The sequence below is a fragment of the Emys orbicularis genome, chromosome 1 (genome assembly GCF_028017835.1).
Source record: "Emys orbicularis isolate rEmyOrb1 chromosome 1, rEmyOrb1.hap1, whole genome shotgun sequence".
NCBI lineage: Eukaryota > Metazoa > Chordata > Testudines > Emydidae > Emys > Emys orbicularis.
In genome coordinates this window covers 231,960,824-231,988,086 of record NC_088683.1, presented here as the reverse complement: position 1 = coordinate 231,988,086, position 27,263 = coordinate 231,960,824, and the positions used below count along the sequence as shown (strand labels likewise).

At 42.7% G+C, this 27,263-nt stretch overlaps 1 protein-coding gene across 1 annotated transcript in view; it reads left to right on the top strand.

Moving 5' to 3' along the window:
* Positions 1 to 27,263, top strand: part of OFD1 (OFD1 centriole and centriolar satellite protein) — a 58,996-nt gene that overhangs the window by 19,936 nt on the left and 11,797 nt on the right. Inside the window, exons 14-18 of the mRNA XM_065411885.1 lie at positions 500 to 630; positions 4,521 to 4,632; positions 9,463 to 10,074; positions 19,593 to 19,725; positions 26,463 to 26,563. Coding sequence (XP_065267957.1) covers positions 500 to 630; positions 4,521 to 4,632; positions 9,463 to 10,074; positions 19,593 to 19,725; positions 26,463 to 26,563 — 1,089 coding nt within the window. The remainder of the gene's footprint in view (positions 1 to 499; positions 631 to 4,520; positions 4,633 to 9,462; positions 10,075 to 19,592; positions 19,726 to 26,462; positions 26,564 to 27,263) is intronic.

Genomic DNA, 27,263 nt, shown 5'->3' with positions numbered 1-27,263 from the left:
CAAAAATACTAATTGGTGATAATACCCTCTCTTTCCTTTCATCTCCCATTCTTTTCAACCACAGCATTATTTAGTGTGGTTAGTAGAGGACAAAGGCTTCTGCAAATGACTGTTTTACAGACCTGATCTCTGTAGAATAATAATCTATTGTCTTGTAATGCATCTGCATTTGTAAAACATGTTGTGTTTGAAGAGCACAGATGGGCAATACATTCAGGTTTAGATAAGACAGGAACAAGTTGATTCAGATAAATAACTTGCAGAGTAGAAAACTTTCTGCCTAGCTCATAATTGCCCAGAGGGAGGGACACAAAGTTCAGTCTCTAGAAGAAACAGATACCCCAAAAAGTGTATACAAATGAAGTTTTACTATTTAAGACCTATTGTAGTCAGGAAAAAAAATTCAGTTTTAAGTTTCCAGGGGGTGGTTATAAATAGTGAATGTGCATTTTTAAGTATCTTATAAAATATCTCCTGATATTGTTCTTTTATGTGAAAGAGTTAACTCAGCCATCAGCTGAACATGTAGCCTGCCAGGCAGAATTGAGGCGAGTTGAACATGCTAAAAAGCTGGAACAGGATGAGTTTGAAAACCATAAACAACTTCTGGAAAAGCAACTGCAAAGTGAGGTAAATTCTTCTCTTTTCAGCTAAATAGACTTTTTCCTGTCATTTTGTAAACACTTACACCTGTCCATTGCAGACCCTTTTAAAAGTAGGTGTTGGAGTGCTTTAATTCCATTTTTTCTTTATTAAAAAAAAAAAAAAAAGCAACCAAACAAACCTGTGTTAAACCTAAAATTTTTCAGTACTTATTTACTATAGATCAATACAGCTGATGAAACTGGAAAAAAAAAAAATACAAATTTGGCTAGACCTGGAAAGCACTTGATCATTTTCATCAAAAGAAAATTATCTGTGCCAGTAGAAATAGAAAAATGTTGCAGCCAACAAAGTGGAAATCTTTACTAAACCTTGTCCTAAGGGATAAGGAGGAACTGATCGCAGAATGAAAAATTAATGGTGGCTTAGGTACAGATGATCATGATTTGATCATATTTATAATGTGCAAGCAGAATAAAGTCCAGACCAGTAGTATGTACATGTGGTGCTTATAATAGGGCCAATTTCACAAAGCTGAAAACAGTTATGAGCCAAATCAGCCATGAGGAAGATTTTCATCAGAAAAATGTGAATGATAGTTGGGAATCATTTAAGAACACCTTAATAGATGCCCCAAAACCCACAATGGAGGAAGAAGGCCAGATTAGTTAAAAATCTGTACTGGTTTAGAGGTGAATTGAAGGCAGCTGTAAAAAGTGTGTGTGTGTGTGTGTAAAACAAATGGAAGAAAAGGGAAGTTGATAGTAATGAATATAATTCAGAAGTTAGGAATTGTAGAAAATTATTAAGGAAAACCAAGGGACATAAGGAGAAATCTATGGCCTGCAGAGTTAAGGACAATAAAAAGGAGTTTTTTAAATATATTAAGAACAAAAATAATCCTGACAGTGGTATTGGTTTTGTTACTAGATGGAAATGGTACAGTTATCAATAATAATCTAAAAAAGGCATAGTGGTCAATAAATATTTCTGTTCTGTTTGGGGTTAAAACTGGGATATAATCTTATATGGTGATGCTAACACTTGTCCATGCCACTAGTATCTGGGGAAGGTGTTAAACAGAAGCTACTAAAGTCAGAAATGTTTACATCAGTAGTTCCAGATAATTTGCATCCCACGGTTTTAAAATAGCTGGCTGCGTACCTTGCTGGACCATTAATGTTGATTTTCAATATTTCTTAGAGCACTGGGGAAGTCCCAGAAGACTGGAAGAATGCTAATGTAATGCCAATATTTAAAAAGGGTAAACAGGATGATCCGGATATTTATAGGCCTGTCAGTCTAACATTGATCCCAGTTGGTCCAGATAATGCAGTGTCTGATATCAGACTCAATTAATAAAGAATTAAAGTAGCGTAATGTAGTTAATGCAAATCAATGTGGGCTTATGGAAAATAAATCCTGTTAAACTAACTTGATATCTTTTTTTTGATGAGGTTACAGGTTTGGTAGATAAAGGTAATAGTGTTGACCTTAAACTTCTGTAAGGTGTTTGACTTTGTATCACGTGATGTTTTGATTAAAAAACTAGAACTAAATATTTACTCCATTTAACATGGAACTCATTAAATGGATTAAAAACTGGCTAACTAATAAGCCTCAAAATGTGATTGTAAATGGGTAATCGTTATCAAGGGTGTGTGTTTCCACTCGGGTCCCAAGAAGATCGGTTCTTGGGTCCTGTGCTATTTAACATTTTTACAATGACCTGGAAGTAAACAAAATCATCACTGGTAAAGTTTGCAGTGTTGTTTAAGTGTTGAAGGCTGGAACGTCGTTGCTGTGGTAACACTGTTCAGGCTGCTAAGCTGTTGCAGTTGCTCAGTGCTTCTGTTCTTGGCGCTCCAGTGTTATCAGCACCAGCAGATAGTGCAGCCTGCTAATTCAGCAGACCTCTTTGTTACTCATAAATAGGGCCCTACCAAATTCACGGTCCATTTTGGTCAATTTCACTATCATAGGATCTTAATAGTAAATTTCATGATTTCAACTATTTAAATCTGAAATTTCACGGTATTATAATTTTAGGGGTCCTGACCCATAAAGGAGTTGGGGTGGGGGTCGCAAGGTTATTGTAGGCAGGGGTTGCAGTACTTCTACCCTCATTTCTGCACTGCTGATGGCGGCGGCGCTGCCTTCAGAGCTGGGCAGCTGGAGAGCGGCCACCAGCAGCAGCACAGAAGTGAGGATGGCATGGTATGGTATTGCCACCCTTACTTCTGTGCTGCTGCCTGCAAAGCTGGGCCCTCAGTCAGCAGCCGCCACTCTTCTGCACTGCTGCCTTCAGAGCTGGGTGCCTGAAGTAAGGTGGCATGGTATGGTATTGCCACCCTTACTTCTACGCTGCGGCTGGCGGGGCACTGCCTTCAGAGCTGGGTGCCCGGCTAACAGATCTGAAGGCAGTGCAGAAGTAAGGGTGGCAATACTGCGACCCCCCCTAAAATAACCTGGTTACCCCCCTGCAACTCCCTTTTGGGTCAGGACCCCCAATTTGAGAAATGCTGGTCTCCCCTGTGAAATCTATATAGTATAGGGTAAAAGCACAGAAAAGACCAGATTTCACAGGGGGGAGATCAAATTTCATGATCTATGACGCGTTTTTCATGGCCGTGAATTTGGTAGGGCCTTACTCATAAAGACCACAGGCATAGTTTGGTGGCAAAGACACTCGGCCAGGTTTATTGCCTTCCAGGCTCAATACTAGTGCCCTGGCTCTGTGATACAGGTACACTAACACATGAGTGTCAAGTTGCAAGGGGAAGTTCAGTCAGCAGCAGGAATTTTTGCTGTCCCCTCGGCCACACAAAATGTTATGGCGAGTTACACCAACATTTATAGACTAAGAAAAACAACGTACAAACCATCTTGCGTTGTTCATGCCATCTATTTGTTACCTCCCCTTGTACCCTGCTCCAGATGTCTTGGGCAACACATCCCTATTCATCACTTCTGTCAAACCTTCTTACTTGTGTTAATTAGGATGTACCTATGCTAATCTTTTGGAATGTGTTCATATACATATGCAGTGCCTGATACTACTTAGGAAGTGCCTGTATTTTAGCAATGCTAGACTGTAGCCCACACTTACAAAATGGAAGACTCTATTCTAGGAAACAGTGAGTCTGAAAAAGAATTGGGGGTCATGGTGGATAATCAGCTGAACATGAGCTCCCAGTGCAATGCTGTGGCCAAAAGACACAGTGTAATTCTGGGAGGCATAATCAGGGGAATTGAGTAGGAGTAGAGAGGGTATTTGGCACTGGTGCGACCACTGCTGGAATACTGTGTCCAGTTCTGGTGCCCACACTTCAAGAAGGGTGTTGATAAATTGGAGAGGGTTCAGAGAAGAGCTTTGAGAATGATTAAAGGATTAGAAAACATGCCTTATAGTAATAGACTCAAAGAGCACAATCTATTTAGCTTAACAAAGAGATAGTTAAGGAGTGACTTGATTATAGTCTATAAGTATCTACCTAGGGAATAAATATTTGATAATGGTCTCTTCAGTCTATTAGAGAAAGGTATAAGATGATCCAGTGGCTAAAAGTTGAAGCTAGACAACTTCAGACTGGAAATAAGACATGCATTTTTGACAGTGAAGGGTGATTAATCTTTGGAACAATTTACCAAGGGTTGTGGTGGATTCTCCATCATTGAAAAAATTTAAATCAAGTTTGGATGTTATTTTAAAAGATGCTCTAGGAATTTTTTGGAAGAGGTTCTATGGCCTCTGATATACAGGAGGCTGGACTTGATGATCACAGTGGTCTCTTCTGGCATTGGAATCTATGAAAAGCATTGAGAGAAAGACACCTTCATGGGTTGAGATACCTTTTCTCATCTTCAGTACTTGTTCACATTTGTATGACAATTTTTTTTTCCAAAATCTGTTTCAGGTTGAACGTTGTGCACAATTAAAGATCCAGCTGTTAGACTATGAAACTACTATCAGAAAGCTAAACGTACAGGTTGAAGATTTGAAAATGCAGCTGAAGCAAACACAGACAGGTTTGTAGTATTTATTAGATGTTTTAAAACTGAGTTTATAAAGGATTTTTAATTTATGCAGACATTTCCAATGGCTTGAAAAGTAGTTCAAATTGTGAGGGCTCAATCTGTAACTGATAATTGCATTCCAAAACTAAAAAAAAAAAAAAAGTTAAGGTTGCTATGTCACAAATGTAACTACCTAAGACACCATTTACAAAACTCAAGCCTTTAAAAGCAAGGAAATGAATATTTATGGATATAATAAATCTTGCACTGTCCAGATAAACATTCTTAATAAATATAAGGAAATGACATAACAAAATATAAGGAAATTCATAACAAAACCACCTAATTTCATGAATTGTATTTTAATGTATCATTTTTATCTCTTGTCTTTAGAATATGAATTATTTTCTTTTAAATAATACTTTTATTTTACCAATAAAATCTGGAATTCCCTTTGTGGTGGTGATAATTGTATCTAGTTTAAAATGAAAAGTAGGGCTGTCGATTAATCACAGTTAACTCACGCGATTAACTCAAAAAAATTTAATCGTGATTAAAAAAATTTAATCGCGATTGAAATTTGTTAAATACTTTTTGATGTTTTTCTACATTTTCAAATAAATTGATTTCTTCTTCGAGTGCTGTCCCTGTGGGTGCTCCACTTTAGGTGTTTGTGTGCCCCTGCACTTGTAGTCAGAGACTTTTAGTAGCAGTGCCCGGTTGGGTCGCACATGCGTGGTCCCTGCCTCGCGCTGTTGCAGGCAGTTAACCATCGCTGTGCGACCAACCCCCACTCAGTTCCTTCTCTACCGCCCTTGGCTACCAGTGGGAGCAATCAGCAGCGCCTTGTTACTTTGTAGTTAATTAGCTACAGTCAGTTACTTAGTTTCCTTATTAGCAGCTACTTAGCTTGTTTCCCGTTCCTTTTCTCCTTGATTTAAAAAAAAAAAAAAAACCCTCACGGCCAGGAACTTCAGAAAAACAGCTCCCCTCCCCCCCCAAACGGGAATGCCCGGTTTCCTGGGCTCTCAGTGCCTTGCCTCCAGGCACGCTCGGTGCGTCGGGGCATGAGGCTTGGGGACCCACCCCCCCCACTTCGCTAGCCGCAGCTTCAGACAGGAATGCTTTCTCCAACTCCACATTGGAGTGCCCTGCCAGGCGTCACTCGAGGAAGCACCTGGGTCCCCACCACAGGAATAAAAACAACCCCACAGCAGTCCTGCAGATAATAATAGCTTCGGCTGTGCTGCCAGCGTCGGGAGCTCCGGTGGCTGAGAGCTCCGGCACCGCTGCAGACAGAGACTTCGGAGCCCCGTGCCTCCACGCCACAATCCACAGCCGCTCCGCAGGCAGGCATCCAGTGCCGGTGCCGGCACCGGCTGTGCTGTTAGTGCCAGGAGCCGAGGTGATGGAAAATCCCGGCACCGCTAGAGCCAGAGACTCTACAAGAACCCGCTCCAACACAGGCACTATGGGGAAATCAAAACCTCGTGCCTCTGCACCGCGATGTTCGTTCATTCTGCGGGCAGGCATCCAGTACCGGCACCAACTGTGCAGTCAGCACTGGGAGCCGAAGTAGCGGAACATCCCGGCACTGCTAGAGCCAGAGACTTTACAAGAGCCGGCTCTGACACAGGCACTAAGCTACAAAAGGCGGCTTCTTCAAAAGCGCACCCAACACGCACAGCGGCGCAGCCAGCAGCACCGCCTTCCCCTCCGCAGCCCTGGCACTGACAAGGAGGCAGCCCCGGGGGCCAATCAAACCAGCACAGCAGCAGTTTCTCAGACAGAGGGTTCTGGTATTCGGCTCTGCCCCCGATCCCCCTATTCATGGTACCGATATGAGAATGATACTCTCGGCACCAAGTCTCCCTGCGTCCCCAACATCACTCACTGTCTCGCTCCTTATTTGAAGGAGGAAGATGAGGAAGAACAGGGAGCTATTCCCCCATTGGCTCTTATCCACCAGGAGTCAGTCAACCCAGGAGTCTCTCCTGGGGCATATTATGCTGTCCCCAGGTACTTACAGTGGTATGGGGATCCCCTATGCCGGTCCCATCCCAGTAGGCATACTGGACTCCATGGGTCGTATGCCCCACACAAGGGGAGACTGCTCGCCACGGCCAGACACAGCACACAGTAATTCCTCACAGATTCTGTACCAGCACCCTCACTGGTACCAAGGGAAGAGGAGGAAGAACCTCCGCCCCTGCAGGGGACATCACCTACCCACTTGCCATCATTGTCCACAGAAGCTTCCATGGCTTATTTGAGAGGGTGGTCCTCTCTGGACATCTCCCTTGAGGAGGTCCCTATGATACAGCATGGGTTAGTGGATTTTTTTGCATACATCCGCTTCGTTTAAAATTTTTTCAATTCACCTCAAACAAGTACTGTAGTGCAATCTCTTTATCATGAAAGTGCAATTATAAATGTAGGGTTTTTTTGTTACATAACTGCATTCAAAAACAAAACAATGTAAAACTTTAGAGCCTACAATTCCACTCAGTCCTCCTTCTTGTTCAGCCAATCGTTAAGAGAAACACGTTTGTTTACATTTACGGGAGATAATGCTGCCCACTTCTTAATTACAATGTCACCTGAAAGTGAGAACAGGCATTCACATGGCACTGTTGTAGCTGGAATTGCAAGATATTTGTGTCCGATGAACTAAAGATTCATATGCCTCACATGCTTTGGCCATCATTCCAGAGGACATGCTTCCATGCTGAAGAGGCTTGTTAAAAAATAATAATACGTTAATTAAATTTGTGACTGAACTCCTTGGGGGAGAATTGTGTGTGTCCTGCTCTGTTTTACCTGCATTCTGCCATACATTTCATGTTATAGCAGTCTCGGATGATGATCCAGCACATGTTGTTCATTTTAAGGATACTTTCACTATAAATTTGAGAAAACACAAAGAAGATACCAATGTGAAGTTTCTAAAGAATAGCTACAGCATTTGACCCAAGATTTAAGAATCTGAAATGCCTTCCAAAATCTGAGAGGAATGAGGTGTTGAGCATGCTTTCAGAAGTCTTAAAAGAGCAACACTCTGATGAAACCACAGAACCCAAATCACCAAATAAGAAAATCAACCTTTTGCTGGTGGCATCTGACTCAGATGATGAAAATGAACATGCGTCGGTTCACACTGCTTTGGATTGTTATCGAGCAGAACCCGTCATCAGCATGGATGCATGTCCTCTGGAATGGTGGTTGAAGCATGAAGGGGCATATGAATCTTTAGTGCGTTTGGCATGTAAATATCTGGACTTCTAGGCTCTAAAGTTTGACATTGTTTTATTGAATGCAGTTTTTTTCGTACATAATTCTACATTTGTAAGTTCAACTTTCGTGATAAAGAGATTGCACTACAGTACTTGTATTAGGTGAATTGAAAAATGCAATTTTTTTTTAAAGTGCAAATATTTGTAATCAAATAAATATAAAGTGAGCACTGTACACTTTGTATTCTATGTTGTAATTGAAATCAGTATATTTGAAAATGTAGAAAACAGCCAAAAATATTTAAATAAATGGTATTGTATAATTGTTTAACAGCGTGATTAATCACGATTAATTTTTTAAATGCATGATTAATCGCAATTAATTTTTTTAATTGCGTGATAGCCCTAATAAAAAGCATATAATATTTTTGATGAAATAATTTTTATACTGCATATCAGCTGTTGTTTGAAGCTGATCAGTGTGTCATGGTGTTCATTTTGTAACTTTCGTTTTTTACTATTATTTCATGATTATCTCTTTACTTTGCTAGTGGAAGGCAAAGTAATGACTTATTTTGGGTCAGAGATAAGGTTGTTGTGATTAAACAAACATTTCTTTGTATTTGATAAGAATACTTTTATTATGCAATATGTGTTGACCTCTGACAAAGTTACTTCCCTACAGATGGTACTTGCAGATATTTCTGGTGTGTTTTGTTAACCTAGAAGTACCAACACAGAGACAGTTAACACAGGCAATATAACTGATTTTGGGTAACAGTTTTCTTTTAGTCTTTAGTGGAAGGGAATCACCTTAAACTTCACCAAGATATTGCTTTCACTGTATTCTGTTGTTTTGATTTTGTTGTTTTAATACCCAATATATTAGTCTATCTAAGAACTATGAGGGCCTGCCCCTGTACCCATTGAAATCAGTGGCACATGATTGGGCTCTAACAGTTTGCAAGTTTAATTAAATTAATTTTGTTTTACAGCTGTTTTTAATAATGTGTGTTTGGATTTTATATATATTTTATATATATAAAATGTATATCAGTTAACAATTCATATTTTTGTCTCAATTAAAAATAGCAGAAACAATATTTAATTGTTTAGGCTGACAGCCTGCATGCCATGTTTCACTTTGATATAATTTAAAACAGACAAGTTATAAACCATTGAAAAATGGGGTTGAGTGGCTTACTAGAGCTGCTGTCATCAAGTGTCATTGCATTCTATGGAATAGTCTGATAACTGTGTGTTATTTAGGTGCAGTGATAACTGAAGAAGTAGCAGAAACTATTAAACTTTTTTCGTATTTTATTTTTTGTCTCAATTGGATCTAAATATTAATTTCTGTAAACATAAATCATTGATAACTTGCAACTGTTACACAGGAACATCAAATGTAGTTGAATACAACTTTTTATTTTTAATGGTTATGATTTACATTTCAAATGAAAAAACCCTATATTTAAAATCAACTGTCATCAATTTCTTATCTGAATCGTGACTAAATCAGAATTCAAATAATTTCTTCTGATTTTTCCTGAAATTCATGGGTGCTTTTTCCTTTCTGTCTCTGTGTGTGAAATGTTTACTTACGTAGTTCTAGAGAATGAAGTGTATCGGAATCCCAAGCCTTCTCTTGTTGATCGTTCTGTCATTGACTTCATTGGTGATAGGATTGTACCTCATGACATTTATGTAGATGGTGCTTTCTTGAAGAACCGGGCTGTTACTGATATTGTTGTGGCAGATGATGTTCCAAACGTTGGTTATCGCCAGCATTCACGGACCTGCAACTCTTCTCCAGATTCTGACCTTGAATTTGTCGCCAAAACCAAAGCTAGGATAAAAGAACTAGAAAAAGAGGCAGAGTATTTGGAAGAGGCCTACAGAAATTACCAGCATAGAGTCATTCAAGGTGCAGTTGCAAGCAGGACACCAACAAAGACTAAGTCCCCTCTACGTTTGCGAAATGCTGTTAGATTCCCTTTGGCTTCTCAACATAGAGTTATGTTTGTAGAAGACAACCTTGGCTCTCAGCATTTCTCTCTTAGCAGTCCGAGAGGCCCAAGATATGTTACACCTGGGCATGATGATGTCTTGAAAAATCATCTAACTACTCCCCGAAGAAGAGTCTCTTCCTCCAGACGTCTTTCTTCTACTCCTCTTTCCAAAGTGGAGAGAAACATCAATAGCCATATACTTCCAGAAGGTAAACCGTTACTGCTCCTTTGTGGTGGTGTTTTTCTGGTAAGATTCCAGTTAGGAAACTTAAAATTGAGAATCTTTTGTACATTTATCATCTGTTTAAGGGCAAGAGAAAGCTATAGGCAAAATATGATAAGTGAATTAGAAACTAAGCCTTTAAAAACAAGTGTTTTAGAAGTGTGTGGGGAGCGGGGGTGTCAAACCTACTGCCCTTAATTTAAGCAGTTTTAAATGGGTAATTGGAATATACCCATATGATCCACTGTAGCTGTAGTCCTGTTGTAATCCGTGTTTTATTCAAAAGCAGATCCTAAGTGTAACTCTGCTTGGAAGATTAACTGTGATTTCACAGCTTCTGTAAACTTCCCTGCATAGCCTCATCTATTTACATAGTCAGTGGAGTTGCATGGGCAGTAATGAAGGGCAGAATTAGACTCAGCTTATTTGGGCTGCTAAAATGGCCCATTGTCTATTTTGAAAATCTGAATGACTATTGTTCCCCTCTTTGTTGGTTTTTGTAAACAATGTCTAATGTTTGCTCCTGTTACCTTGATATTGCTTCCACACATTGGTGAGCAGTTGTGAATTACAGGAAGATGGCTTTTAGATTCTTGGCATGATTGGAACATTGTGGTTTTCTGTTAATACTGCAATACCCTATCATTGTAATTTCAGAAATGTTTAAAAAAAAATCTAATATTTCTTCTTCAAGTAGATGCAGCTGTGTTTTCTACTTAGGTATGTGCCTGCCCAGCTCACCGGTGCTGGAGAATTTTGCCTAGCAGTACCCACAGATGCCAGCACTTGCGCCTCGTGCCTGTAGCCCCTCCCCTGGCTATATAAGGTGGTGCCACCCTGACCTCTCTCAGCTTCTTCTTATAGCCCATGGCTGGAGTCAGAGCTCTGTGTGGTTCCTAATCTCGCAACCTCTCTATTTCTTAGTGACTTTTCTAGTTGTATATAGTTAATTACTACCCTTAGTACAGTGTTAATTACCTTTTGTTTAAGTATTTCCCTGGTGATGCCTTCACCAAGGTTTAAACATTGTCCATTGTGTGTAGGGGAGTGATCCCCAACAATGACGCTTGCTGTGCTTAGGCACATCATTCACAAAATGGAGTCAGGTAGCCTTCATCCTCAGGGATCTTCATCTAAAGCAGCACCTGCTTGAACAGGCCATGCAGCCCTCATAATCACTGAGACCTATGTTGGCTCAGAGGTTTTCCTCATGTTCTCAGAGTGCTGCCGCTTCATGCTCTGTAGCTCATGCTTCTCCGAAGAGATGGAGGAATTGAGTGTGCTGAAGAAAAGGTCGCATAAGACTGATTGGGATTGCTCCAGGTCACATGAGGACTCATCTGTCTCCTCCCAAAGGAGCATGGTATGAATGCTGGAGCGTGGGAGGGAGCAGGTCCCATCAACTGGCCCCTGGTATCACTCAGGAAGGTCAGTAATCCTGTACGGTCGACTCTGGTTCCGGCCCCCGGGCGTCTGTTGAGTCCAGTACCAACGAAGATGATGCTGGCACCGGCTGTTTCCAGATCAGGCGGCAGTGAACCTCATCTGCCTTTCTGTCCCAACATTTCCCTTGGTCCAGGACTATGCCAGGGCTGCATCGTTTATAGCCCTATTGGCAGGGTGGGCCGCTGAACCTGTGGGTCTGTTGGCATCGCACCTCAACGTTTCCCTTCCATGGTCAGTGGAAGCTGGGCCAGTAATGGGCTCAGTACTAGGGACCTTCCTGGCATCAGGAACTTCTTTGGCACCCCTGTTGTCGATGCCACCAATGTTACTGGGATGGCACTCACTGCTCTCCACTTTGGCACCATCAGTCAACTTGGTATTGCTGCCAACTTTGGGATCAATACTGCTTCTGACACCAGAAACGATGGAGGCGTATTTGGTGCGTGCGGTACTGTTTCCACTGTCGGCATCAGTTCCCTCTTCATTCTCAGCTACAGTTGAGTCAGACTGGTTGCTCGCTCCCTTGTGCTGGCTCCACCTTTATCCCGTGAAACCTGGGACTCCTTGACATCCAAGTCGGGGTCTTCTTCCACACACACACACTCCACACACACACACTCACTCTCTCTCTCTCTCTCTCTCCCTCCCTCCCCCCATCGCCTGACCTGCATCGGTGGCCATTCATGGAGCATTATGGGTACCAGGATTAGCACTGGTTTCGTGGTTGGGACGGGGCCTCCTGGCCTGGCACCTACTGGCCACCAAAGTCTAACCCATACTAATGGCCTCCATGGAATCTATGGGATGCTTCTCGGTCATGGAAGTCCCACTTCTCATCTTTCTGTAAAGCAAAATCACTGGGCAGGTGTATGGCTGTAACCATCAATCTGCCACAGGCCCAGGCACTGGTGAACTTTCCCCTCATGGAGCCGCCAGAGTCATCCCATCAGGACTGTCAATCCTGGAACAAGGTCTGGCTCTGGCACAGTTAACCGCTTCACCTTTGTCCCTGGACGATTCTGAATTGCTCTTCCTCTCCTTTGGTACCGGAGGATTTCAGGGTATACCTTTTGTAGCACATGGCTGCTTCCCTGGGTATTCAAGCCGAGTTCCTGCAGGAGAACACACATAGGTTGTTGGATATCCTACAGCCTCCCTGTTAATGATGCACTCCTATAGCCTGCTAAGGTTCTCTGGAGCATGCCGGCTTTCGTACAGCCTACTGCGAATTGCATGGAGAACCGTTGCTTTGTTTCATTATAGGCATTTGAGGGTTTTTACTCCCATCTGACCCCAAATTCTGTCGTAACCATGGTGAACTATAGAGGCTAGCAGGGCATATTCAAATCCACTCCCAAGGTTAAGGGCTCTAAACAGATGGACATACACCTCCCGTCTCTTGCAGATGTGTGTTGCTGACCGTCAGGCATTGTTACCCTAAAATTTAGATGCTAATTAAATTACCTACAAATTTGTCTAATTTAACAAAAAGGGTAAACAAGATTGTGGCCTGCCCTAAAGGAATTGCCAGAGTATTACCAGGGGGCTTGTCTCTGACCCGCAGAGGGCTTCCCAGAGCAAGCTAGTCTTGCTAACTCCTGAAAGGACACGGATACAGCCTTCCGCTCAAGAATGGACACACGAGCAGTAATTCTTCGAAAACTGAAATAGTTGTTTATTGAAGGAATTAGGTATTTACAGAAAAACAAGAAGAAATGAGTAAAACATGATAAAACATAATAAAATTACAATTTAAAATAAAGCGGCGCAGCAAATAAAAGACAGACTATATAACAATGTAACCATTCACTTAACACTATTTGACTTTTAACATTCAATATGTAACATTTAACATCCAATAAGCGCTGGCCAAGCGACTACCGGATGGGTAGGGGAAGATCTCATTCAGACCACTGGCATCCAATTTTATTTACAGGCAAAACCCACACATTCCTTGATAGTGAATAGACACTACACTTCTACTATTCTTACGACTCTCTGAATCATCAGTTGGGTCCTTCGGATCTGTCAAAAAGGAAGCGCTGTCTGCTTGTGCTTAATATTGTCTGCCACAAGAGAGAGACTGCTACTACTGAGGCGAAAGCTGCCCTCTGGTGACAGATACGGAAGTGTGCTGGTCGCTGCGGCTGTTTGTAGCTGCTGCTGGCGAAGACTGCTGGCTGAGTTGCTATGGCAGCTGTTGCCAGGGCAACCTCCGGGTTCTATTGCTGCTGCTGCTTCTCAGGTAGCTGTTTTCCAGATAGCTTATTTTCTTCGCAGGTGTCTTGCAGCTTTTGATCTCTTCCAAATCCCAAACCCACTACAACTTCAGACTGCTGGCTGTCGGCCTTATATACTGGTTGCTCTCTCAGGCTCAGCCAATCAGCTTCCAGCTTTTCAGCCCCTCCCTATGATGTCACATAGTCATTTGTACCTACATGTGCTTGGTCATGTGTACCTACATGTGACTTCCTGTCTAGTTCCGCCCCCTTATGACGCCATCTTGGACTCTAGAAGGTTCCAGAAGATTCTGCTGAGTCATTCCCTATCAGTTAATGGAATTTTCCACTATGCCATTCAGTATCTTTGAGATGGAATCTTCCACTACATCATCCCTATATCTGCCATTTTGGTCAGCCATGTTGGATTTTCTAAATTTAAACTAATATTATTTTCTACTTAATTAAAGCCTTAATCTTAAAACTAATTACTGTTTTATGCAAACTAAAGTGTCCTGATTCTGTCACCACTCTTTTTACATCCAATTAAGAGAAATGTGATTTTTACGATATTTAAACTCCTTCCGAGGTTTTTCTTTAAGCTTCTATCAGGTGCTGCCGGGTATCCCAGAACATTCAGCGTAAAAATCTATCACTACAGCATTGCTGTCCAAATATGACTTTGTGAACTGGCCGGCTATGTCTAAGTTTGTGGACCAGCTCCCTGAATCCTCCAGGGAGGAATTTCAGACATTTATCGCCAAAGGCTGCTTGGTGGCTAAAAGTTGGTTGCAGTCCGCACTGGACGTCACAGGTACTTTGGCCAAAGTGATGGTATCAGTGGTGACTGTGAGAAGGGCATCCTGGCTACAGAATTCGGACATTACTCCCAATGTGCAACAGGTGATAGATGATTTGTCTTTCAATGGCCGAGTTCTTTTTTTAGATAAGATGGATGAGACTCTGCACTCCTTCAAGGACTCTAGGGCTACCCTATGGTCCTTGAGGGTCTACATGCTGGCAGTACAGAGACGCAACTATGGTGGTCCTCAGCAGCAACAGTATAGTCCACAGAGAGGGCAGCCTTTCCCCCCGAGACAGCGGGATTACCCCAGAAGGGCATAGGTCCCAGAGGAGGAGGCATTCAGATCCTGGGTTTGACCAGTTAACGTGCCTTCTCCCGGTACCCCCCAAGCACTCATTTTGCTTCCTTCATCTGGAGCAGTGTTCCAGTCATCACTCCCTTCTCCCCAACCCCTCTGTTTGGGGACAGGCAAACTCGCTTTCACAATGTTTGGGGCTTGATCACCCCTGACAGCTGGGTCCTAGGCACTGTCAGATCAGGCTATGGCTATGACTATGACATCCAGTTCCTTTCCATCCCTCCCCCACTCTCTCCCTTCCCTCCCCTCTTCAGAGACCCTTGTCATGAGTTACTGCTCCTTGAGCAGGTTCGCTTTCTACTGGCTTTGAAAGTGATGGAGGAGATTCTACTGGAACATCAGGGTAAGGACTTCTATTCCCAGTTCTTTCTGGTGCCCAAGTCCAAGGGAGGGGTAAGACCCATTCTCAACCTTCGTGGCCTCAACAAATATATCACATACATGAGGTTCTGAAGGGTCACGCTATCGACTATCCGGCGTGCATTATCTCAGAACAACTGGTTAGTAGCTCTGGACCTTCAGGCTGCCTACTTTCATGTGGTGATTTTGCCGAACCACAGAAAATTCCTTCAATACGTCATAGTGAAACACCATTTTCAGTACACTGTGCTTGTGTTTGTCCTGTCTTCTGCCCTTTTGTTTTTACCAAATGTATGCTGTCACCCACGCCCATGCCTCAGGAATAAAAGAATCCACATATTCCTGTGCACTGGAAGACTGGTCACTGAGGGGCAGGTCCAGAGAGGAAGTCCTTTCTCATGTCCTTTTTCATTGTGCTTGCTCAACTGTCTGGGTCTCATCCTAAATACCAGAAAGTCAACTTTGGTTCCCACTCAGAAAATCAAGTACATTCTGGTCTTAATAGACTCTACAAGTTTGAGAGCATTTTTGTTGACCGCCACTTTTGCCTCAGTCTTCAGAATCAGCCTTCCTCAACAGTTTGGATGTGCCTGAGCCTCTTGGTCCGCATGCATGCAGGTGGTCCAGTTTGCAAGGTTGTGTCTTTGCCCCCTTCAAATGTGGCTCAGGATAGCTTAGCATCTGATTCTTCACTTCTTGGACAGATTGGTTTGTCTTCCTACACCGGTCCTGAACTTGCAGTGGTGGACGCTTCCAGAGAATGTTTGTCAGGGCGTTCCCGTCGTCCAGACCTTACCAATCAGGTCTGTGGTCACAGATGCCTCCCTGATGAGGCTGGGGAGCATATTTGGGGTCACTGAAAGTTCAACATCTGTGGTCAGAACAGGAGTCCTTACTACATATCGATGTGCTGGAGCTTCGTGCCATCTACAATGCATGTCATGCTTTTCTGGACTGTATCAGGGGCTCAGTGGTTCACATACTTACCGACAATACATCATTCTGATGTGTTATGTGAACAGGAAGGGGGGAGCACACTCCAGGATGCTCTGCCAAGAGGCAGTCGGGTTGTGGCAGTTCTGCTTGAAGAGAGTATCACTCTGATAGCTAATCACTTGCCTAGGGTATGTCTACACCCAGCCGCTAGTTCGGTGGCTGGGAATCGAAGTTCTGGGTTCGACTTATCGCGTCTTGACTGGACGCGATAAGTCGAACCAGGAAGTGATCGCCGTCGACTGCGGTACTCCAGCTAGACGAGAGGAGTACCGCGGAGTCGACGGGGGAGCCTGCCTGCCGCGTGTGGACCGAGGTAAGTTCGAACTAAGGTACTTCGAACTTCAGCTACGTTATTCACGTAGCTGAAGTTGAGTACCTTAGTTCGATTTGGGGGTTTAGTGTAGACCAAGCCCTAGAGTCCAGAATCATCTTGCAGAGCATCTCAGCAGGAATTTTTCCCTGAGTTATGTGTGGTCCCTGAAGATAAGTATCCTCTGGGTCATCTTCATCTCCATCCTCTGGTCTGAGAGCTGGTTGCTCTATTGGACCGTAACACGATCCTAGCGGCTTTAATGGGACATCTATTCAAGCCTTGGGAATCTTGTTCCTTTCCACTTTTGTGTCAGAAGATTGCGTTCCTGGTAGCGATAACATCCACAAGGAGAGTCTGTGAATTGCAGGCTCTCCTGGCAGAAACGCATTATAAACAGTTCTCTAAATACAAAGTGACTTTATGACCGTACCCCAAAATGTTTTCTAAAGTGATTTCTCAGTTTCATTTGAACCAGGTGGTATGTTTACCTGTGTTCTTTCCTAAGCCACATTCATCTCCGGAGGAACATCACTTCCATACATTAGCTGTCAAGCAGTGTCTAGCCTTCTATCTGGACAGAACTAAACTGTTTCATGCTTCACTTCACCTGTTTGTGTCATATGCAGAACGTGTGACGGATCAGATCGTCTCTTCACAGATGATCTCTGAATGGATAACATCCTCTATCAAGACTGCATATGAAATAGCTTTAGCTAGGCCTTCTCAGCAGGTACGAGCTCATGCTATGAGAACACAAGCAATGTCAGTAGTGTTCCTCAGGGATGTGTTGATATTGACATATGCAGGGGTGCTATGTGGTCATCCATACATATCTTCACAAACCATTATGGCATTACCGCACCTCCCAAGGTGGATGCAAGTTTTGGTAGGGCGGTCTTGCAGTGCTATTAAGGTACACCTCTACCCTGATATAACACGAATTCGGATATAATGCGGTAAAGCAGCGCTCCGGGGGGGCGGAGCTGCACACTCCGGTGGATCAAAGCAAGTTCGATATAAAGCAGTTTCACCTATAACGCGGTAAGATTTTTTGGCTCCCGAGGACAGCGTTATATCGGGGTAGAGGTGTAGTCTCCAAGACCCATCTCCTGGAGTGGGTGCTGCTTGTGAGTCACCTAATTGGAATACACTGTTGCATCTACTCTAAGAAGAAACAGTTATAAGAAGTAACTGTGGTTCTTTGAAATGTGATGCAGATGTAAATTCCGCAACCCACTGTCTGTCCCCTCTGCATCAGAGTCTGATCTCTGGATGTTTGGTACAAAGGAACTAGGGGGCAAGGGGTTGAGGCTTTGCCACCTCCTGTTGCCAGGGGAAGAGCTATGAGCATGAGGAGCGAGCTCCGCCTCCTATGGTACTGGTAGGCAAAGTTCTTCGGCTCCGGAGCATTGGGTGTGCATGCACCGAAGTGGAATACACATCTGCATCACATCTCGAAGAACCACAGTTAAAGTAAGTAATTGTTTCTTCCATTCCAGATTCTGGAGGGGAGTATTCTGTAGTGGAGACAGTCTAATAACCATTCATCCACCCTAGGTTTGACCCATTCCAACCTGTCCCAGTCCTATCTTTTCCCCAACCCTCACTCCTTGTCCCAGTCCTATTCTCCTTGCCTGCCCAATCCCAGTCTCCACTCTTCAGGTTTCTCATCCAAGTTTCCTTGCCGAGCCAATCCTAGTCTCCCCCTCTGAATTCACTGTCAGAGTCCCAATCTACCCACTCACTCAAGTCTCTCCTCTTTACCACACCCAGTCCTTTTCTCCTTGACCAGCCAGTCTGTTTTCTCACCCAGACTGTCCCAGTTGCTCCTTTTCCTCCTCAACTAGTTACCAGATCTAGTCTCCCTCCCAGGCTCCTCTTCCAGTCTGGGTCCTCATGCCAGTGCTTTGACCCAGTCTTCCCAGTTCTCCTCTGGCTTTCCAGCTCCTTGTTAGATCTTACTGCCCTCCACCCCAGTTCTGCCCCACAATGATTCTAGTACAGTCTTGTTGCCAGTCAGTCCCAGTCTCCCCTCCTCCCCACACCTCCTCATCTGATCTGTGTTCTCTCCCACCCACGAACCTCCACCAGCTGGCTCCCAGTCTCTTATCTCCTCCCCATTTCCCTTACTGGCTTCCGGTCCCAGCCTTTCCCACCCCATGGTCCCCAGTCTCCTTAACCCATCAGTCCCAGTTTTTCTCCCTCCTTCCGCTGCCACTTCCAGTTTCAGTTTTACCAGACATCTTCTCCTGCTCCCTGGCTTTTGTCACTTCTACATTCAAATCACATGGCTTCATCGATCATGTTTTCTGGGTGCCATCTGGGTGATCATTAGGAGCATTGAAGAGGAAGGATCCCTACTCTCTTTTTCAGTGCCTGGCAGTACCCTGGCCTGGTGCAGCTGGAAGCAGCCATTGAAAGGAAAGCCTGGCTTTGCCCTTGTAGCCCTGGGCTGGATGGCATAGGCTCAGTTGCTCTGGTGGGAAGGTGCATGTGCCCTCCAGTTGGCATTGAGAGCTGTGAGAGGTTTGAGTATGCTCAGTGAGGACAAAATTTTCAGAGATTTTTAGCAGCTAAAATCAAAGTATCTACTGAGCACGTGCAAACTGTGATTTTTTTTTCCCATTGGCTTTTAATTTGACCAAATTTGGGTAGATTTTAACAAGAATGGTGAAAGACACAAAGGTCATCCTCTTTCAAATTTCAGGGTCACCAGTATTGCTTTAACATGGGCAAAACAACATATTTTCCCCTAGTCTCATTCTTGGAAACAGCTGAACTGTTTTGGCTGAAATTTTCCAAAAAAATTCAGTAAGAGGCATGGTATGGAAATAGTCCAAATAATTCAAGTTTGACAAAGCTATAAGCAATTGAAAATAGAGTCTTATAATGGGAACTGTCAGGAAACCCTAACAATAGGGAGTGCTACCAGCACCGCCTATAATTAGGATATGCAGGAACAGTACAAGAAATTGGTTGATATAAATTGTTGTTGTCTGCTTTACAGATAGCAGTGAGTCGTACCTAGTCTCTTCCCAACAGAGTGTCGACCAGCCTCTTTCTCCTATTTTGAGGACAGGCCATCTTTCATCTTCTGAGTCTGCTCCTTCCTCTCCAACCAGTCATGGACAAAAGTTGAGGTAAGTATTGTAACACTATCTGCAGTTCTGAAAGATCATTTTAACCATTTCTTTTAGAGAAACTTATGCCTTATTGGTTAGGTCACATGATTACAGCCATCTTTCACTGTGTATGAATTAGAGCTTTTCTAAAGATACCATGTGTTCAGGATTCTCACACTTGTGTCTGATGTCTCCAGTGTAAGCCGTATGGAAACTCCCCTTAGTTCTTTAAATTTTTTGACTTTATGTCTATAGGCTGGCCAAAGGGCTCTGCCCTACTGTATCTAACTTCAGGTACTTCATAGGTATTCCAGAACATTCCAGCCAATTCCTCTCTGAGCAATAGTCGTTAGTGAAGAAGTTACCCTGGAAACTGTCCAATGTTTCTAATTAAAATAGTTGCAGTTTTTTCTGCAGTAGCCCTTGTTCAAGGACTGGATATTCTTGTTTTGTTGTCATCTGAATTTCAGTCAGTCTTGATCCTTATCTTTTTGACTTTTTGTAGCTCTGGGGGCTTACAGGGAATCAGGTATTTATTTAATGTGGCAGATTATTATATGTCTGTATTAGTCTGCAAATTACATTCTGTTTTGGGAATGTCATTTTAATTGTAAGACTGTACTGTGCCTTTACTTTGGCACTGCAGCCTCCATCTTGAGTTGAAATGCCCAGGAGGTGTCAGGAGAAATCCTTGCATCTAGCAGTGGGCTAACAATGTAAAGCAATCCAGAATCCTTAACCTGGATAGTTTTCTATTCAGATGGAAGCATCCTAGAACAATGATCTGACTAAAGCCCAGGGGAACCAATTTTCCCAGTGTAGACTTCAGGTGGGTTGCAACTAAGCAATGAATCACCTGACGAGAGACTTGAAGGTGTTCAGGAGGGGTGGGATTAGAAAGGGAGGCTCTTGCTGGCTTTATAGAAGAGACCTAGAACAAGAAGGCAAAATTGATCAGGAGGAGGAGTGGAGAGTCCTGGGACCTTGAAAGGACTCACCAAAACTGAGTAGTGAGGACACTGGATGGCAGGATTTTGTGTGCTAGCAAAATTTTGTTAAATAATCTAAGTATGGACAGATCCTAACGTCATTAATGTCAATGGCAAAAATGGCCACTGATTCCAGTGGAACCAGGGTTTGTCACGAAGGCCTCAGTTCAGGAAAGCAACCTTTTTTCAGGAAAGCACTTAAGCATGAGGTAAAGGGGACTTAAACATGTGCTTAAAATTTTTCCTGTGTAGCCTGAACAATTGTTACTTTTCCATAGATCTCTTCTGCTTTGTCTGTGAGTAAAAGTGTGTGTATGTTTAGAAATTCCTTTGCAGAGTCTGAGTGTCCTCTGCTTTCACTAATGCATAGTCCCCAAAGAGCGAAACAGTAAATCAGAGGGTCCACAGCTTCACTGGAACTCTGGAGAGTCCGTGGAGCAAGTGCTGGGAGGGCCAGCCCTAGTTTCAGGTACAACACAGTTGGACCATGGAGTCTCATCTCTCAGGATGTGGTACTCGATAGACAGTCTGTACCCTGAGAGTGTTCCTAGAAGTCTAGAGCTTGAGACAGGGACGACCCAGCCAGCCTAAGAGCATGTGGGATCCAGTAGTTAGATCCAAACACAGCAACCTGGTGAGCATCCACCAGGGGGAGCTCAGTTAGGGTTGTTTATATTTAGACACTAGACCAGCAGTTCTCAAACTGTGGGTTGGGACCCCAGAGTGGGTCATGACCCCATTTTAATGGGGTCACCAGGGGTGGCATTAGACTTGCTGGGGTGGAAGCTGAAGCCTGAGCCCTACCCCCAAGGGCGGAAGCCAAAGCCCAAGGGTTTCAGCCCTAGGTGGTGGGGTTCAGGTTTCAGTCTTCCCCACCTGGGGCTGAAGCCCTGGGCTTTGGCTTTGTCCCCCCGCCCGAGGTGGTGGGGCTTGGGCTTTGGCGGGGCTCGGGCGGGCTCTGGCTTTGGTCCCCCCCTCCTGGGGTCGTGTAGTAATTTTTGTTGTCAGAAGGGGATCGCGGAGCAATGAAGTTTGAGAACCCCTGCTCTAGACTTTGTCCCCTACGCACCAGATACTGGGTGACACTCTCCTATCAGTAATCTCTGCTGTCAGGAAAGATAATTTAGTTTTTCCTCTGAAGGCAGGCTCTGGAACTCGATCTTTGGCATTCAACAAAGGTAGTTAGTTTTCTTCTTTCAGAGTCAGGATCAGTCCTGGCTGAAAAGGATCTTCTCTCCACCCTCAGACCAGGTTTTTTTTTTTTAAAGTCAGAACCTCTTGAGGAACAGGTTCTGTTCAAGCTTAGGAGCAACAAGAGTCTAATGAACTTCAGCATCATGCTGACTGACCTGAATATGGCTCCCAAAGCTGCTCTGGACTAGCATTAGACCATGAGTCTGTTCAGAGCTGATCACATAGAGAAACTAGATTATGTGCTTTGTTTTGCCAAGATAAGGTTTGTAGTGTAATGCAAATGTGGGACAATGGAGGCAGTCCCCTTTCTAGCCCAGCTTAAATGCCTTTATCACCCTCTTTACTTGTCAGAGTCTAATTTAAAGACTAATCCTAAGAAGTTCATTTAGCTTAGCTATTTTCAGCCTATCATAAACTGGCTGAAGGTACATTGTTTTTTTTACAGCTCATTGTCATCAGCTTCATGTGGGGCTTGACAATTTTGAAATTCCATTTAATAAACCCTCTGTGTTACGAGATATTGTGTTCCTGACAAGGCTGACAAAAGTGCCTATTGGCTCACTTAATCACAAGTTTTGTATGGGGGGATCATTTCCTGATGAAGGGAACACCAGCTCATAGAGTGAGTGAGCTTCAGGTTTTAGTAACTAACCCATGTTACACCATATTTTACAAGGGCCAGGTTGTGTTATAAACTCATCAGTAGTTTCCATCCAAAGTGGTGGTAGAGTTTCTCATCCTTCCCATACCAGGAAGGCCCTTTGCATAAAGCTGAAGTTTAAAGGTCTTTGGGATTCTATTTGGAGCACACAAAAGACCTTAGAAAGACCACACTGATTCCTTGAGCGATGCTATATCTCCATGAAGACTCTGTCTGAAAGGTTATGTTGCTGTTTTTTTCACAGCTGTGACCTGGCTGACCTATCGTTAGGCTTGTGCTAGGTGAGGCAGAGCAACTTCCACTGCCTGCTTCAACGAGGTTTTCAGTCAGGATGTTAGGCAAGGCAGGTAGCCTCATGTCATACTCCCCAAAGTTTCAATGCTAACATACATTTTCTGAGGATGAGCTTCCCTTTGTTTCCCCATGCCAACAGAACTTGTTTCTGAAGTAGGGGAGCCCAAACTTGCATCACCTATTGGATTTTGGAGTTTGTTGTTTTGTCTTTTCAGGCTGTGTAAATGGGCAAATTTTTGAGTTAAAAAGTAACAAAACATCCCCACTGAATCTCTCATTCTTTCCTCTTCCCCCCCCCCCCCCCCAAAAAAAAAACAAAAAACAGAACAGCACCAAAGCCTTCCTGACCAGGTCTGACCCTAGACCAAATACCACCCCAGGCAAGGAGCATCTTTGGTGGCCCTCTCCCCCCACATTTGTTAAACTTTTGAATACCTTATTTTTATTGCATTTGTAGCCCATTTTACGACTTGCATGCATGATTTATCCCTATCATATAAGATGATAAATTTGCACGCTAGGATCTGTAAATCTGTATTTATTCATGCCATGTATAAGCAAATAAAAAAAAATTGGTTTCATCTAAGCTTACAGAAACTTTTTAATTTTAAGAATAACTGAAATGTACTAACATCAAGAAACTGAACTGTGCACCAACATTGGGTGGACCAGTATTAAATAGTGTTAGAGTAGGTGTCAGCCTTAGAATGTTAACCCTAGTTCTTTAGTTCAAAGGGTCACTTTTCTCGCCTTTGCCCTTGTGAACTGAAGCACACCACCGGAGAGATCCAAAGATTGACCAATGGCATTTTCAAGCGATAAAGCAACGTTAGTTTCTCGTCGGCCATCATCAATAAAAGATATGTTTTAATGAGCCTGAGCTTCAAAAACCTGCGCTCACCACTCGCAACCAGCAGCATGAGCAGAATCCTCAACCTATCCACATGTTAGGAAAAGTGTTGCTAACAACAAAAACAGCACCCTGAGCCCGGCACCCCCCAAGCCCAGTACCCCAGGCGGTCACCTGCCCCTAAATCAGGCCCTGTTCCTGACACCATCTTGAGAAATCTCCTGGAGGTCAGTTACATTCAAAGAGTGAGAGTCCTGCATAGATGGTGTCTTGAAAGAAGGGACAATTACTTACCTTGTAATTCTGTTTTTCTGAAAGATCATTTGCAGGATTGTGACTCACCCACCACCTAACCTCCAAGTCTGCTGTTGAAGAATAGGCAGTTGTAGGCTCAGGTTGCCATAGCAAGTGCTCATTTGTCCTTATTTTTTTCTGGAACAATCAACTCCTTTGTACTCATTTTAAATGAGATACAGATAATTTATTTTTGTATTTTATGCAATTAGAGATTAGGGAGCTTTTGATTCTTGGTCTTGAAAAGAACTGGTTGGAATTTTCTGGGGCTTCTTAGGTAGGTGCATGTTTATCCTGGTGCCACAGTGTCTCACCTTCCACTATTCCATTCCATTCATTCATGCTGTCCCCACTATCTCACATGATAGACCTCACCAGTTGAGGGTTAAGGTGCTGCTCATCTCTATGAGAATATTGTAAGAGAAAATGGCTATAGCATGCAACACAATTTTTTTTCTGAAGTACAGCAATAAATGTGTGGGCTTTTTCCAGCTGTTCACTCCGAGCATCAGGTAAATGTCACATAGTTGATAGGATTTAGATAGCTGGGTAAGGTTAGTAAGAGGGAAGGGGAGCTAACAAAAAAAAGAAACCATGATACTGCCTCCCAAGTGTTGAAAATCTGGTGTATTTTCGGTAGAGTGGGTCCATATTCTGTCCAGAACACCAGGGAGACAATCAAAAGAGAACACCTCATCCATCACTGGGAAAAATGTCTGTTCTCAAGACACCCGCACTACAGTTAGTTTCCTGTCCCAACTTGCGAGTGGGTGGGACGGAAGTGAATAAAAGCAACCCCTTCTTTCCCTTAGGAGAAAGGATTGCATTTCTAGTATTCTGGCTCTGTGGGAAGTATTGTTTTCTTTACTGTTATTCCCAAAATACATTGGTATCATCAGAAGGACAGGGATGAGCCCTCTACATGAGTGAGACCTTCCATCTCTTGCTCATCCTAGATATAGGCTTGATTACTGCAGCTTTAATGCTGATTCCTAAAAAATTTAAGGATTGAATACTTTGATTATAGGTTAGGCTGCCAGTTTTACTGTCCATAAAGCACCTTTATATAAATCTTTGTTTCTCAGAATAATAGTTTTTAAATCCATTTTTCTAATAATTTATTGTTGACTGAGAAACCATTAGCGGTTTTATGGAATGTTGTTGATACTGGATACAGTCCATATTCATCAACATTGCTGTGACAAAATGGTTTGTGAAAAACATTTGAGATTCATGCAGATAATTGCCTTAATGAGACAAACCTCTCTTACTTTTGTTTACTAAATCTGTCCTATTGAATTCCATGCCTTCCTAACTCTTCTACAGGATATAACACTAGCAATATTATACAGAGTGGCATGTGTCCTTGAACACTAGATAAATAATATATACCCAACAGACAAAAATTTCTCTAAAGGAGAGATTCAAAACCATTTAATATAGATTATATACTGATTATACATTATCTAGATGATATAGTTCTAGAAATACCACTTATATTTGACCGCAGTAGATGGTGTGTGTAATTTACAGGGTTTTTCTGTGTATTGAGCCTCTCTTCTGAAATGGCAGAACCAACACTGCTAGGAGTATTTTTCCCTTAGGCTTCAATTTACATTAATTAAGGCTATCTCTTAGAGCCTGTACATTTTATGTATCCTCCTCTTTATCCTCACCCCATAAAAAACTTATTGCTTAGACTTTTCATAAATATTTTATATGTTTATGCTTATAGTGAAAGACTAATACAGCCAGGTGCTGACAAGCTTCTGTACATAGTGCTACAGGGCATCTCATTTGTGACCTGCAGGTCTCTTTCTACTTTCTGGATAAGAGATTGCTAGCTGTGTTACACTGGCTGTATTATACTTGATACTGTTATAGACAGATCCCCAGAAGCAGTTAGAAAGAGACCACTAAACTCATTTTCCATAGGGCCAAAGAAGGATTGTAAAATGTAGTTTCAGGGATGAAAGGCTATCTAATCTAACGGACTATCATGGCATCAAAGCACTGGACACAAATTAAACTACAAAACCTGAGTGTGGTTAAAAGGGCATAATTCTTAATCTCTCTTCTCATTGTATGTGTGATCCTTTTTGCCTTCTTTCTCGTTTTTTGTTTTCTCTTCCTGTTTTTAACTCAATTTCATAGTATATCTTTCTTTTTATATGTATTTCACTCTTCCCAATTGTGGCTGTGTTTTGGGGAGAGACTGATGGGAAAGGTCTTATCCAAGAGCTGAGTCTTGCATTCATACCTGACGGTGGTCAGGATTAGGTTACTGTATTTAAATTCCATATCCTGTAAATTCTGACTTATACGTTAGTTTGCGTATGTGGTTTTACAGTTTTCTTAGTCCATAGCTACTCTTGGGTACTACAGACTATTGTCATATCTTTAACTGCTGATGTACTTGATGTTTTGGTTATTAAACCTTTTAATTCATGTTCTCTTTCCTCCCCACTTTCAGTCTTCGTGAACAGCAAGCTGATAATCAGGACTTCAATGACTCTTCAAAGCCAGAGAAGCTAGCATATGAGGACCTTGAAGAACATGATTCTTCTCTGAAATGTAAGCTTTAGTGTGTTTTTTCAGACAGTTACTTAGTAAATTGAAAGAGTAGAAGTTCTTGTTATTTTCCTTAAGGTTAACCATTCCTTTCAACCTAAAATTAGCAAAGGGTTAGCAGCGGGTGCCTGAGGGATCCATATTAGAAACAAATGTTGTTTAATACATTATGATGGAGAAGTTACAAGACCACAGTTTAGGTTATGTCAGAGATTTCAGTTTAAGCTTTTTAGATATTATTATTATTATTATTAATAAAATATTATGCAAGTAGAACTGTGCAGCCTTAACTACAGTAACACAATGTTTGTGGAGAAGAAGGTGAATACTGAGGTATCAGAATTTGCAGATAACACAGTTGTTTAGGTTAATAAAGACTGGAGAAAACTGTTATTAAAGCTGCATGATTGGGTAGCAAATTAAACTCACTGTTGACAAATAGAAAGAAATGGAGGGAGAAGGACCACCAGTTAAAGGTAGAATACTTCTCAAAGAAATGGATGCAGAGATCAGCATTAGCTCCAGGTGTCACACTGTCTCAATTCATGCGCAAAGGTAACAGTTCCCTACTTGTTTTCCTAGGTATCAACACAGTATTAAACTCTAAATAAAACATCTCTAAGGTTGCTCTGTTTACCATGGCAGACATGCTGGCTATGTTCAGTGATGAGTTGATGAAGTGGGTGACTGTTCTGTGGATTTT